Source organism: Melospiza georgiana, chromosome 20 (genome assembly GCF_028018845.1).
Source record: "Melospiza georgiana isolate bMelGeo1 chromosome 20, bMelGeo1.pri, whole genome shotgun sequence".
Classification (NCBI taxonomy): domain Eukaryota; kingdom Metazoa; phylum Chordata; class Aves; order Passeriformes; family Passerellidae; genus Melospiza; species Melospiza georgiana.
Genome location: NC_080449.1, coordinates 3,769,791 through 3,784,883, shown reverse-complemented (window position 1 = coordinate 3,784,883; position 15,093 = coordinate 3,769,791). Strand labels below are relative to the sequence as shown.

The following is a 15,093-nucleotide window of genomic DNA, read 5'->3' as shown; positions in this document are numbered from 1 at the left end:
CAACCAGGTTGTTTGCTCAGGAAATCACCTCGTGGTCCAGGTAACCAGTGCTGGTCACATCCAAACTCCTCCTGAGGAACATCCTTGGATCCCCCAGCTCACACTTGGGAGCAATGGAGACCAAGAGTCACAGGTTTGATCTTCACAAATAAACCTGTCACTGGCACAGGGTGCCCAGAGCAGCTGTGGCTGTCCCTGCATCCCTGGCAGTGCCCAAGGCCAGGCTGGGCAGGGCTTGGAACAGTGGGAGGTGTCCCTGCCCATGGTGAAAGTGGAATGAGAGGAGGTTTAAGGTCCCTTCCAACCCAACCATTCCAGGATTCTATGAAACACCCCAAAAAGACACATATGAGCTCTCCAAACTGGGGCAGCAGAGTCTCTTCTGCCCCTACAGCCCCAAAACCATCCCACCAACAAAACCATCTTTGGGCTGGGCTGCAAATGGAACAACAATTACATCCCAGCCTTTCATTTCTGTATCTTAGGAATAAAGAAATTCAAAGATGTTGAGTTTGTGGGGTCCCCAGGATGAGGTGAAGAGATGAGTCTGACTCCATGTTCTCAGAAGGCTATTATATTATATTATATTATATTATATTATATTATATTATATTATATTATATTACATTATATTACATTATATTATATTACATTATATTATATTATATTATATTATATTATATTATATTATATTATATTATATTATATTATATTATATTATATTATATTATATTATATTATATTATATTATATTATATTATACTAAAACTGTACTAAAGAAGACAGAAAGGATACAGACAAAAGATTTAACAAGAATGATAATGAAAAACTCGTGACTGACTCAGGAAGTCTGACACAATTGGCTGTGATTGGTCATTACTTAAAAACAATTCACATGGAACCAATCAAACATTCACCTGTTGGTAAACAATGTCCAAGCCACACTCCAAAGCAGCAAGCACAGGAGCAGCAATCAGATAATTGTTGTTTTCATTCCTCTCTGAGGTTTCTCAGCTTCCCAGGAGAAAATCGTGGGCAAAGAGGATTTTTCAGAAAATATCATGGTGACACCCCACCAACAAAACCATCTCTGGATTGGGCTGGAAATGGAACAACAATTACATCCCAGCCTTTCATTTCTGTATCTTAAGAATAAAGAAATTCAATGACACAAAAAGGAATGAAAAATACCAAATGAATCATAAGGTATTTTAATGCAGGGAGGGTAAAGTTCCAGTTGGGATCCAATTTAAGGTAGATTTATATCTTGTTTGAACTGTTCATCCCTATTCACAAGCATATTGAGTTAGGCCCAGTCCACAGTCTTGGAAGACCCACTGGACACTAATATTTGTCAGTAGGAAATGGAAGAAACATGAAAATCTCTTGCCATTAAGATCAAACGAGAGCGAGGGTGCACTTTGACATTTCTGCTCTCCTGCAAGAAGCCCCTGCTTTGCAAAGCAAATTCCACTGTGGAGCTTTGAACTCCTGCAAAGATGAAAGGTGAAAGCTCAGCTCACTGAAAGTCAGCACTGAGCTTTCTGACAGCTCCAGATGGAGCACGTTTGACCCATGATTTTCTGGGTCCACAAACACAATTTTCAATTCTTTGGAAGCTCCTGGTGCACATCAAAGGCACCTCACGGAGGGAACAGAGCAGAGCAAACCGTGCTGGCTCTGACGGACAGCAAGGAGCCCCCAGCCCCTTCCTAATCCCCTGGGGATCCCACAGAAAGCTCTGAGCTCCAAACTCATCACTGCCAGCTCCACAGCAGCTCCCAGCTGGCTCCTCTCTGTAAGGAATGCTTAGGCTCAGCCTAGCTAAAGAATTATTTTGATTGAGGAACTCATGGGCAGGCACAGAAGTTTTCAGGCTTTTCTCGCTTTGCAAAAGAAGGGGAACTTCCCATGGCAACCAGAGGAGGGTTTGATGACGGACAATAAGGTTCTTGCGTAGCCACATTTCTCTTCACAGAGAAAATCAAGGCACAATTCTTCTCAATAATATTTCTGAGTTTCACATGCTCTGAACCTCAGAGAAAGAAACACAATTCTTATCATTTGCTGTGCCTGTGTTTGTGCCAAAGTAGAATGCAATGTGGAGATTGTTTACCCAAAGTGAGGATGTTTTGTTTCCCTGGCTATCAGGGCCAAGTGTGTGTGTGTGTTGCCTGACAGTCACGAGATTCTGTGCGGTGTGAGCAGGGTTGAGTGCTTGGCAGATTCAGTTTTAGATGTATAAAATATTATAATAAAGTAATTAATTAGCCTTCTGATATCCACGGAGTCAGATTTATCATTCTCTCCCCTCATCAGAGCCATCACAGCATTGCAATATTCTTGCATGGGCAAAACTGGGAATTACTGCTCAGCAAAGGAAAGCAGAGTTGTACTATTGCCTCTTGAAAATGTTTTCCACCTCCACAGAGCCCATATTAGCAATAGATGAATCACTGTCATTCACAAACACTAAGCACGTAAACAAGAGGATCTAAAATGATCCAGAAATTATCTTGATTTGAAAACTAGATCTGGAGGGAAAACAGGGCTCAGGAGGACTCAGATCCCAGGGCACCACAGCTTCTCTTGCTGAGCAGTGCCATTGTTTCCCCCCATCCCAGCACAGTGATTTCTGCACCCAAACTCTGCCCTTGGAGTCCATCACTGGAATATTCTCCCTCAACAGCACCAACATCCCCCAGCTCCAGCAGCCCCTGGGTACTGCCAGAGCTCAAAGCATGATAACAAATGCAGCACATCCAGACACTGCATGGGGATAATTAATAAATTAATGAATAAATTCACATAACAAAGAGGGTGTGTATTCTATTCTGGGGGTTTGTATATCTGTCAGAGCTGGGGCAGTTCTCTGCTGTCCATGGGGCAGTTGTTTCTTTCTCTCTCCCACAGCCAACCCTCCCTCCAGGAGATCTCTGCTGTCCATGGCCACTGAGTGTCCCTGCAGGGCTGATCCAACCCCAGCATCCCATGGGGAGATGCTGCGGCCAGGGGAGGAGCCAAGCATTCCTGCCTGGATCCAATCTGAGCCTGGCACAGCACAGCAGCCTCTGCCCCCTGCATTGCCAGAGGAGCAGCTTTCTGCTGCCCTGCATGGCCAGAGGGAGCCCAGGCCCATCTGCAGCAGCCCTGGAGCTGCAGAGGAAAACTCCCCCCTTGTGCAGGATCCCTGCTGCAGCAGAGCCACAGCTGGGGCTGCAGGAGGGCTGAGCCCCCATGGGATGGGGCTGGGACACCCTCTGACACACAGGGGACAGGGCATGGTCTCACTCTGGCAGTAGTGGTTTTGTACTCTTGCATTTGTATTTTTAATTTTCCTAGTAGAGAACTGTTATTCCTATTCTCATATCTTTGCCTGAGAGCCCCTTAATTTCAAAATTATAATAATTCAGAAGGGGGGGGTTCCATTTTCTATTTCAAGGGAGCCTCCTGCCTTCCTTAGCAGACACCTGTCTGTTCAAACCAAGACAGCCATCCTCAGCAGCAACCTGTGCTGTCCCACGTCACCCCAAGGCCAGTGGAGTGCTCCAGGTGAACACCACAAGCTCAAAGGGCCACCCAGAACCAGAGAGCCCAGAGCAGAGACTGCCCCAGCACCAGCACACCAGATGAAGAACAGCTGCACCAACCCAATTATTGCTGAATTCACACTGCAGAGAGAGACCCAGCTGCTGCCACCAGCCCAGCTGGCACTGGGGTAGGCCCAGCTGCACAAAGTCAGGTCCAGGGCATGTGGCCCCCTAAGTAGCATTGTTCCCCACAGTGAGCTCGTGCTGTAGCAGACTCTTTCCTAATTTCACGGTCCAGAAAATGCTCTGCCCATGCTTGAGGAGTCTGACCTGTCTGCACTGGGCTGGACTGAAAATCTGGCCACAGCACTGGGCTTTCACCCTGAGGAAAACTGTTGGGTTGCCCTATTTTAATACATTCCCAGATGATGCTGAAGCTTGGAATTAGCAGGAGATGCTCCACTTGCTGGAAAAATGTTCTTCCTCATCACCAGCTTTCCTAAACCACCTGTTGGTCCTTGGACACTTTTGAGCACAAACAAGCACAGCTGAGACAAACCTGCAGCTCTCAGAGGAGCTTGGTTGCAGTCATTGTTCCAATGCTTTTGTGCTGCTGAGGCAGGAAGTTCTTTTCCCCAGCTTATTACTGAACTGTTTCACCCTACTGATGATTCAGCCTCTTTGCTTCAAGCATAAATCACCTCCCAGATAAAGCCTTGCTAGAAAGCTTTCATGAGCCCCAATTAAAAGGAAAAGTCTCTGGAAGTATAAATAGTGGATCAGCATGGTAAAAATGGACTGGGATTTGTGAACCTGCTTTCTTCTTGCTCTCCTAATTCCTTAATTTATCACAGGACAAGGAGTGAATATTTACAAGGTAGGTTTCCAACGGCAAGGCTGTGCTGAAGACTTTGATGCTGTGAGTTTCTTAATCTGTCGGAAAGCTGAATCTGGACCACCTCTAAAGTCACCTCGATCCTTTGGGAATGTCTGAATAATCCCTCACAACAAACCCCTCACTTTGACAGACCTGAGCCAAGCCATCAAACCCCATCCCTCTCTCCTGAACAGCCTTGACACCAAACTCCTCAGTTTGCCTGGTGCCATCACAGCCCAACTTTCTCAGCCTCCAATCTGCTTTCAGAACAGAGCAAAACCTCCCAGATTTCAGTGAGTGCTGAACTAGTGAAGCACATCCCACCCAGTGACTGCTCCCAGATGTCACATTCACAAAAAAATCCCTTCACCAAGAGTTTTTCTCCTGGGAACCTGAGAAGCCTCAGAGAAAAGGAAAACAATTCTTCACTCATTTGCTTCTCCTGTGCTGTGCTCATGTGGAATGTGTTTGGAGATTGTTTACCCACAGGTGATTGTTCCATTGCATTCTGCTGGGAGTTGTTTTCACTCTTTGGCCAATCAGGGCCAAGCTGTGTCAGGACTCTGGAAAGAGTCAGGAGTTTTCATTATTATCTTTTTAGCCTTCTGTAAGTATCCTTTCTGTATTCTTTAGTATAGTTTAGTATAGTATTATGGTATACTAATATCTTTATATTAGTATACTATATATATATATATATATATATATATTTAATATATTATAGTTTATAAAGTAATAAATTAGCTTTCTGAGAACATGGAGTCAGATTCATGATTCTTCCCTGCCATGAGGGTCCCTGCAAATACAATACCCTGACATCCCAGTGAAGCCCTGCCCTAAGCACCCCCAGACCAGTGCAGCAGGAGGAGGGGAGTGAGAGCAGAGCCCTGCTGATGCAGGACAATCAATCCAGACGTTTTGCAGCAGGAAATGAATGGGCCATTAAGGCAGAAGTTGTAACCTCAGCCTTCCCCTAATGGGTCTCAGTCCCAGACTGCCTGGCAGCACAGGGATTTCAGTCCCAGCAGGGCTGGCTGCTCCAGCAGCACCAAGGGAGGGGTTTGTACAAGCAGGGGGACAAATCTGCCCCAACCTGAGCCAGGCTGTGGTGGTGGCACTCACGGGAGGGGTGAAGGAATGGCTCAGCTAATCCTCAGGATTAGGAGCATTTATAGAATCACAGTCTGGGTTGAAGGGACCTTGAAGATCATCCCATCCCACCCCTGCCATGGCAGGGACACCTCCCACTGTCCCAGGCTGCTCCCAGCCCTGTCCAGCCTGGCCTTGGGCACTGCCAGGGATCCAGGGGCAGCCACAGCTGCTCTGGGCACCCTGTGCCAGGGCCTGCCCACCCTGCCAGGGAACAATTCCCAATTCCCAATATCCCATCCAGCCCTGCCCTCTGGCAGTGGGAGCCATTCCCTGTGTCCTGTCCCTCCATCCCTTGTCCCCAGTCCCTCTCCAGGTCTCCTGGTGCCCCTTCAGGCCCTGGAAGGGCTCTGAGCTCTCCACACAACCTCTTCTGTGTCTTCTGTGTCCATAGGGGAGGTGCTCTGTTCTCAACTTCGTGACCTCCTCTGGGCTTGCTCCCCCAGTTCCATGTCCTCATTATGTTTGGGGCCCCAGAACTGTGTGTTTTTCCCTGCTTTAATGAGTTAGCAGGAGAAAAAGCTCCTTTATTCTTCCTAATGCTTAATCACAGTTTACACAGACCACATCTTGCCTCCCATGGTCCCACAGCCTTTTGCAAATCTTAATTAAGGAAAAGATTAAAAGTAGGTGCACAGCTCAGCTCTGATGAGTATCCTGCAGCAGGGGAATGCTGCTCTCCTTGAGGACACCAGAGCCTGGGGCTGACAGGGAAACTTCTCCTGATAAAATTTTCCTAACAAAACCCATTTTCCTTAGGAGTGGAAAGCTTGGTTGGTGAATCAGAGCTCCCTGAACAAGGAAAAACCTCTGACACTCTCCCTTTGTTGAGGGGTTCACTTACTCTCCCAGTTCTGGATTCAAGGGGAAGCATCTTCCAGATTCTTCCCAGTCTGGGTCCAGTAGGGTCCAAGCAGCATCCCTGGGCAGTTTCTGCACTGCCTGGAGCAGGAGGGATGGATTCCACCTACAGAGGGGTGGCCAGCATGAGGGAGATGATTCCCCCCTCCTCTGCTGTGCCTTTGTGGGACCCCACTTGGGGTTCTGTGTCCAGGTCTGGGGTGCTCAACATCAGGAGGACCTGGAGCTGCTGGATTGAATCCAGAGGAGAACATGGAGCTGCTCCAGGGCTGGAGCCAGGCTGGGAGAGCTGGGGGTGCTCACCTGGAGAGGAGAAGCTCCAGGGAGAGCTCAGAGCCCCTGCCAGGGCCTGAAGGAACTTATGAAAAGGAGGCAGAGGGATAGAACAAGGGCCAATGATTTCAAACTGAGAGAGAGCAGAGTTAGATGGGATATTGGGAATTGGGAATTGTTCCCTGTGAGGGTGGGCAGGCCCTGGCACAGGGTGCCCAGAGCAGCTGTGGCTGCCCCTGGATCCCTGGCAGTGCCCAAGGCCAGGCTGGGCAGGGCTGGGAGCAGCCTGGGAGAGTGGGAAGTGTCCCTGCCATGGCAGGGGTTGGAATGGGATTATCCCTTCCCACCCAGACCATTCCATCATTCTATGGCTTCACTGCTGTTACCTGTGCACAGCCTGACAATGCATCCACAAATACCCCATGGAGGATTTCCAGTCACTGCTGCAGCACAATCTGGGCTTTTGTCACCTATTTTCAATTTGATGGACTTGGAGTAGGCACAGAAGACACCAAACCAAGAAACAAGAGGCCAGAAAGCAGCACATGAGAGAAGCTGTGAAAAGGCTGAGGGCTGCACTGAGAGGATCTTCCCCACCCACACCTTCTCTGTTTCCAACCTGCAATAGCACAGCCAAGTCCCCAGCAAGCAGAGCAGCACAGGGAGGGGCTGACAGCCCTTGGGGACCAGGGACAGGTGGCAGGGGTGGCTCGTGGCACCATTGACTTCTGCTGAGGGTCCCATGGCACAGCACAAAGCACTCAGCCTCCCCTCAGTGAGGACATCCAGAGCCCCTCAGATCTGCCAGATCAAACCCCAAACTGGGGTCTCAGACACAACAAATTCACTCTGCAGCAGGACTGTCACAGTCCAAGCACCTGCTCCCAATTCATGGGTCTCCAGAATGAAACTACAACAGCTTCAATCAGCCCCCAAAATCAATACCCCCATAGTAAGCTCGGGGTTTTGCATGTGGTACAGGAGGCAGGTTGGGAGAAGATGATCTCATGCACCACATATTGATTAATCAATTCCAGCCAGGATGCTAATGGGCTTTTCTTACAACACTTGGCACCAGGAGGAAGGAGCAGGAATGCTGAATGAGAAGGTGGTATGGTGAGGCTTTAGGGTGAGGGGAGAAATCTTCTAGAGATGGCTTTAAGTGGTCAGAGACTGGGAATAAATGCAGGAACTGGGCAAGGAAGGGAGAAGGGAATAAATCACATTTATTGGCTCCAAACACAGCAGAATTGTACCTGGCAATTCACTGTGGCTGAGGATAATCCTTTCCTGTTGCTACAAAAACCCTTCCAGGAAGGACTGAAAGGGCCCAGCAGGGCTCTGGAGTCTGTGATGAAGAAAACTGAGCACAGCATCATCCCTCCAGCCAGAGAAATGGGCTGAGGGCATCAGGAATGCCCAACTTAGGGATTTTTCCACATAAACTGCACCCTCAAATGGAAGTCAGCAGAGGCTGGGGGAAATCATCCTGCTCTTTGTAAAATTGGGAATAACAAAACAGAACAGCCAAGAGGTTGTGCCAGTCGTGGTCCTGCCTTGCAGAAGGCAGGAATTCAGCCTGGAGCATCTTTTCTGCAGCCCACAGTCATGCCAGGGGTGAAGGTGAGTGATAGGACTTTGTAAAACTGGACTGGACTAAGCAAAACCAGTCCTGGAGCTCAGTGTTACAAGTTTGATCACCCAGTCAGGAGAGGAAACCTCCAGGTACAAAATATGAAGGAGTTGTTGCTTTTGCCACCCAATTTTGTACAATTTGGAATTTCTTTGGGGCATTGTGAGAACCTGCTCCTACTCACCCAGCAGAGCACAGGAGCACCTTGGGATGACACCAGCTCCTGCACTGCCACTACCCAGGTTTCAGTTTTCTCACTGAAACCATCCTGAGAAATTTCTGACTGAAACCATCCTGAAGAGTTCTGGATTGGAGCTATCCTGAGAAGCTCCTGACCGAAACCATCCTGAAAAGTTCCTGTCTGGTACTGCTGCGTCCTCCTGCTCCTACTCATCCCATAGCTGAGCAACTCTGCCCCCTCAAAGCACCTCAGACTGAACCAGAAACAGACCCTCAGGAAAACAGGAACAATCCTCCTCAAAAGCAGGGGTTCAGGAGGTAAAAACCACACAAATTAAATCACTTTTTTTTAATTCCAGAACCATCTCTTCCCACCCAACCCTCCCAGCCCCAGCAGAGCACTCACGTTGTAGAGGATGTCGGTCCAGCCCTCCATGGTGATGCACTGGAAGACGGTGAGCACGGCGAAGAGGATGTTGTCAAAGTTGGTGATGCCGTAGTTGGGGCCCTGCCAGTACTCCCTGCACGTGGTCCCGCTCTCACACTGCCTGGCAGGAGGCTCCTCTCCACAGGGAAAATCCCCCACCTCCTCACCTGCGGGGAGGGAAGAGAAGTTACTGGTTGGAGCTACTCTGAGGAGTTCCTGCTTGCTGGAACCATCCTGAGGAGTTCCTGATTGAAACCATCCTGAGAGGTTCCTGCTTGTTGGAACCATCCTGAAGTTCCTGCTTGCTGGAACCATTCTAAAAAGTTCCTGCTTGTTGGAACCATCCTGAGAAGTTCCTGCTTGAAACCATCCTAAGAAGTTCCTGATTGGAACTATCCTAAAAAGCTCCTGATTGAAACTGTCCTGAGGAGTTCCTGCTTGTTGGAACCACTCTGAGAAGTTCCTGTTTAGAACCATCCTGAAAAGTTCCTGACTGAAACCATCCTGAAGAGTTCCAGATTGGAGCCATCCTGAAAAGTTCCTGATTGGAACCATCCTGGAAAGTTCCTCCTTGTTGGAACCATCCTAAAAAGTTCCTGCTTGCTGGAACCACCCTAAAAATTCCTGATTGAAACCATCCTGAAAAGTTGCTGATTGGAGTCATCCTGAAAAGTTCCTGCTTGGAACTATCTGGAGGAGTTCCTGCTTGTTGGAACCATCCTAAAAAGTTCCTGCTTGGAACCGTCCTAAAAAGTTCCTGCTTGGAACCATCCTGAAAAGTTCCTGATTGGAACCATCATTAAGAGTTCCTCCTTGGAACCATCCTAAAAAGTTCCTGCTTAGAACCATCCTGAAAAGTTCCTGACTGAAACCATCCTGAGAATTTCCTGTCTGGTGCTGCTGCATCCTCCTGGCACCAATGCGAGGATTAAATTCCCATTTTGGGTTTCTTTGTGCCGCTATGGACATGTAAAAGTCGTTGTGCCCCTGTGATCATTTCCACACTGCTGGGCTGTGGGAGGTGGGTCAGTGGGGGTGGAGCAGAGCCATCCCTGAAGTGCCCAAAATTCCTATTTTCCATCTCACATGGTGGAATTGTTTAGGTTGGAAAAGACCTCTAAGATCACCAAGTGCAACCATCAACCCAGCAGCACTAACCCGTGTCCCTAGGTGCCACATCCACACATTTTTGGGCACTTCCAGGGATGGGGACTCCACCCTGAGCAGCCCTTTCCAATGTCTGACCACCCCTTCAGTGAGGAAATTCCCCCAAATCTCCAGTTTAAACCTCTCCTGGAGCAACTTGAGGCCATTTCCTCTTGTTCTGCCACTGGCAGAAGAGGCTTCCAAACTGCAAATAATTTCTGGCTCGTGACAGCCCAGTACATCTGAGAGGCCTGGAAATGGTGTAAGAGCAGCATGAAAAAAAAACCCACAAAAAACAAACACAACAAAAAACCCAAAATAAAGCAACACCATCCAAAAAAATAAAACCAACAGTGAGGTAAAAGCAGGGATTTGGGAATGGCACACACTTAAACACCCTCAAAGTGCTAAATATTTGCCCTATAGCATTAAAGCAAAAGGGCACCTTCTGCACTAATGCCAGTTTGGGCATGTGCACTGCCCCAGAATTGCCCTGGTACAGATGTTTGAGCACAGCTGCATGAGGAGCCCCTGGTGTCACCCCAAGGCAGCACTGAAGGACTCCAGCTCCTCCAGAAGCTCCACATTTTTGCTCCAAACAGAAGAAAAGGATCCATGTGGAATCGTACTTCTCTGCTGAGCTTCACTGCAGACCCAGAGGAGGCCAAGGTAGGTAAATCTGTCAGGGAAGGACCCCCAGGAATGGCCAGGACTATCCCAGCACCTTCCAGGCTCAGCTGGGAAGTGCTGCAGGCTGGAAAACTCCAGTGCTGGGTTTTCAGAGCAAGCAAATGTCACTGTCACATTTTTTGGAAAGATCCCTTTGCCCAGGATTCTTCTCCTGGGAAGTTGAGAAGCCTCAGAGGAAAAGGAAAACAATAATTATCTTACTTGCTTCTCCTGTGTTTTGCTGCTTTGGAATTTGTGTTTGGAGACTGTTTATCCAACAGGTGATTGTTTCATTGGTTTCATGTCAATTGTTTTTGACTTACTGGCCAATCAGGGCCAAGCTGTGTCAGGACTCTGGAAAGAGTCACAAGTTTTCATTATTATATTTTTAGCCTTCTGTAAGAATCCTTTCTGTATTCTTTAATATAGTTTAGTACGGTATTCTTTAATATAATATAGTATCAAAAAATAATAAATTAGCCTTCTAAGAATATGGAGTCAGATTCACCATTCCTTCCTTCATCTGGGAACCCCACAAATACAATAAGCAAATATCCCAAGCAATGTCCTTATTTAGAGAGCTGGGATTGGGGAAGCATTAAAGGGTTTTTAAAGGGACACCTTATGGAGCAGCAAACAGCACAAAATCCAATTTCACCAGGGGGAAAAGCAGGAGCAGCACTAACAAAAATTAGTAATAATCATTCCACAGAGCAAAGGCTGCGGGAGGAAAGCAAAATTGTCACGGTGGAGCAGGACAGAAGTGTGTGTAGATATATAAAAATATATATGTGACACTTTCCTGTTGACTCAATGCCTCAGTGCAGGGCAAACCTCCAGCTCCCAGATGGGTCACCACAGGCTCTCACAAGGGCTTGGTGAGAGAAGAAAATGCCAAAGCTGGCTCCTGCTGACCATTTGAGAGTGTGCATTAAAAGAGGATCCAGTTTCATCTCGGTTTGGCCTTTTGCTGCCAGGGAATTCTCTGACAATGCACTGCACATCCACCACAAAGGGGTGAGTGGGGGATTTTTTCTTTTTTAAAACTGTGACAAGAACTGGACATTATTCCTCATGGCTGGAGAAGACGGAGAAAGGGGGAATCTCAAGGACAAATGGGAAATAAATATGGTGCCCTTCTCTCCTGGAGCAGCTTTGGGGCATTTGGTCTGGGTCAGGTGCTTAAAAATAATCTTGTGTCAGCAGAGCAGGACAGCAAGGAGGGTGCGGGGAGAGGGAAACAAGACTGGAGCAAAACTGCCACTGAGTTTTACCCATTTTCATTATAATAATGCCATGTTTCCAACTCAGAACAGTCAGGCTGAAGGGGAAAGGCCTTGAATAACCCTTTGGCCATATTTTGGTGCCCAGCACCCCTTTGTGCTGCAGTTCATTGCTGACCAACCCAGGCTATTGGCTCAGCAGAGCAACACTCGCCGTTGACACCTCTGCTTGGTCCCCTCATGATGCACGGTTTGTCCCTCTGGCTCCTGATTCCAGGAAAAATCCCAGGGGTTTGCTCACTTTGGGGATTTGGAACAGAAAAAAGCACAAGCAGCTTTCCCTCCTCCCATTTTCCACCCCCTACCAGAGGCATCTCTTTAATGAGTTCACATTTCCACCCTCAGGCTGGTTTGGAGCCCGTGGTCTCCTCCCAGGCTCCTTAATGCACCTCTGTGGGATGAGGAGCACTTAGGTTTGCAAAAGCTTTGTGGGTTGTTCTGCTGCTCTGCTCCCAGGGGATGCAGTGCCAGGAAACCTCAGCCCCCTCTCCTTTCCAGAAACACCATTTCCTGCCTGGCAGCTGGGAGGGATGCTCAGAACTCACCCAAAGCCAGCTCAGCACCCCCAGAGCCCCTTCCCCTGCCTAGACAGGGGCTTTAGTATAGTTTAGTATAGTATTTTTTAACATAATATAGTATTATAAAGATTATAATAGAGTATTAATTATTTATAATTAATAATTATTATTTATAATAAATATTATTTATAATATAGTATTATTTTATAATATAGTATTAATATAGTATTATACTATATTATATTTAACATAACATAGTATGATAGATTAGCCTTCTAAGAACATGGAGTCGGATTCATCATTCCTTCCTTTGTCTGGGAACCCCACAAGTACAATAAGCAAATATCCCAAGCAATGTCCCTGTTTAGAGAGCTGGAATTGGGGAAGTATTAAAGGGTTTTTAAAGGGACACGTTGTTGTTGCCACAGTGCAAGAGGTTTTACAGAGAGAAGTTTGATCAGAGGATCCATGTTTAGAAGAATTTTCTACAAAGGTCATTGACACAGAAATCAAGAAAGAAAGGAGAAATAAGAGAAACCTGCAACTGCCTGTTCCAATGAACACTTTGTTTGTCTTTAGTGACAAATTAGTAAAGTGTAAACTGATGAGTTTGCAAGAATGTATAAAAAGCACGCAGGCTATAGTAAAAACAGGTTTGAAGCCTTCTGAAAATGGAGTGTGTTGCTTTGTATTGTGATCATCTCAATTACAACAAACCACAGCTCACAACGAGCCAGCAGAGCTGAAATGCAGCTCAGGCAGCAGAGCTGAAATGCAATCCAGGTAGCAGAGATGAAATGCAGCTCGGGCAGCAGAGCTCCAGACATGCTCCCAATTCCAGCTGGAATGCACCCAGCCAGCAAGAGGAGCTTGCACATGACATTAGCCATGACAAAATCCTGTCCTGGGTCCCCACACCTGGCCCACACTCTCTTGGTCAGTGCTGATGGCAGAGATGAGCGTGTGGGGAGCACACACGGCTCTGGGGATGTGTTGGCCTTTTGCACTGCTCTGGGGAGGGCAGAAAATCTCCCTCATGAAAATCCTCCCTCATGAAAATCCTCCCTCATCAGGTGTCAGCCGTGAGGGAGAGCCTCGGGCTCTGCCTGCAGCTGCCTCCTGCTCACAAGGGATGCACAAACATCCCCTGCCTTGTTTGCAGTCTAACAGACCCGAAAATGCTCCTGGCAAACCCCAGCCTGCTCAGGATCCATCCTCCCCTCCACCTCAGCACGGACTGTGCTGCTCCCTCCACACCCATCCTGTCACTGCTCTCCTTGCCCCACTGCCATACCACCTACAAAGGGACTTCTCCCTCCTACAAATCCAGCCCAAAACCTCCTTTCTTCCAAGAATTGCCAGGATTTTCTCACAACTCCCAACTCCTTCACAACCTGCTTTATGTTATTCCAGCATTCCACAGGAACACGAGCAAGAATTCCCTTTGCAAATCTCGGTGTACGCTGAGAGTATTAAAGTGCTCCCATCAGAAAGCACCGTGAGGGATGCCCAGAGATTTGGCAGGGTTCTTTTATTACCATTGCACTGCATGGAAATAAATCAATATTAAGACCTATTAGTGATAATGACTGAAAATACAAGGCTGTGTTTTAAAGAAAGTCGATTGCACCTTAAAATGCAATGGTTTGGAGACAAGAACAACAATTTAATGTGTGTTATCAGGTAATAAACATATATTAACACTGCAATAAAGGAATGAGGTGGAATGATATGATCTCTAAGGTCCCTCCCAGCCCAAAGAATTCCATGATTCCCTGATTTGACACATGATTCTTCTCAGCCAAGAATCCCTGGGATCATCCTTCTCCACCTCCATCTTCTGGGGTCTATCACTCACTCACAGGCAGACACATCATTTACTCTTCAGTGCCCAATTTCCCTTGTCTGAAGGTCATTTTTATCCTTTCTCCATCAAAGGACTCCTTTCCTCCCATCTACTGCCCTTTTATTTTTTGATTGCTCCCAGACTTTTCACTCTTTTACTATTCCACACCAAAGTTTCCCCAGAACGCTCCCCAGGAAACTCAATGTGCATGAAGCAAAACCCAAGGAAAATTAGACAGACACCATTAATTAATAAGAAACAACAGGAATTTTCTTCTGTGCTTCTGCTATGAGAAAATTCTTTTGGGATAGGAGGTCCTAAGGACTTTCATGTCACTCTTGGGAGCAGCACTGTGGCATCAGAGAGAGGAGAATCTGTCCCAGTCCGTGTAGGGTGGGCACAAAATTCTGTGTAATTCTCAGAATATGTGGGTAAAGAGGCAAAAGGAAAAGCAGCACAGAAGCAGGAGGGGAAGGTCCAGGGGGCAGAGCTCACCTGTCTCGTTGGAAAAGCAGGTTTTGTGGAACTTGCCCATGTAAAACTCCAGCCCGATGATGGCGAACATCACGATGGCGAAGAAGAGGAGCAGCCCAATCTGCAGCAAGGGCACCATGGCCTTCATAATGGACTTGAGGACAACCTGCAGGCCTGTGGGGACACAAAAACACCTCAGGGAGGGAAGGCAAGTGGGGCCTTGGGAG

General features: G+C 47.4%; 1 protein-coding gene across 8 annotated transcripts in view; it reads right to left on the bottom strand.

Annotated features, from left to right (window-relative positions):
- Positions 1-15,093, bottom strand: part of CACNA1B (calcium voltage-gated channel subunit alpha1 B) — a 324,524-nt gene that overhangs the window by 186,591 nt on the left and 122,840 nt on the right. For all 8 annotated transcript variants that reach the window (XR_009115431.1, XR_009115432.1, XM_058038142.1 and 5 more), the window contains exons 5-6: positions 14,888-15,040; positions 8,910-9,097 (exon numbers count right to left, since the gene is read on the bottom strand). Coding sequence is in view for 6 of the 8 variants with exons in the window: in XM_058038142.1 (XP_057894125.1) it covers positions 8,910-9,097; positions 14,888-15,040 (341 nt within the window). In the remaining 2 variants the exon portion in view is untranslated. The remainder of the gene's footprint in view (positions 1-8,909; positions 9,098-14,887; positions 15,041-15,093) is intronic.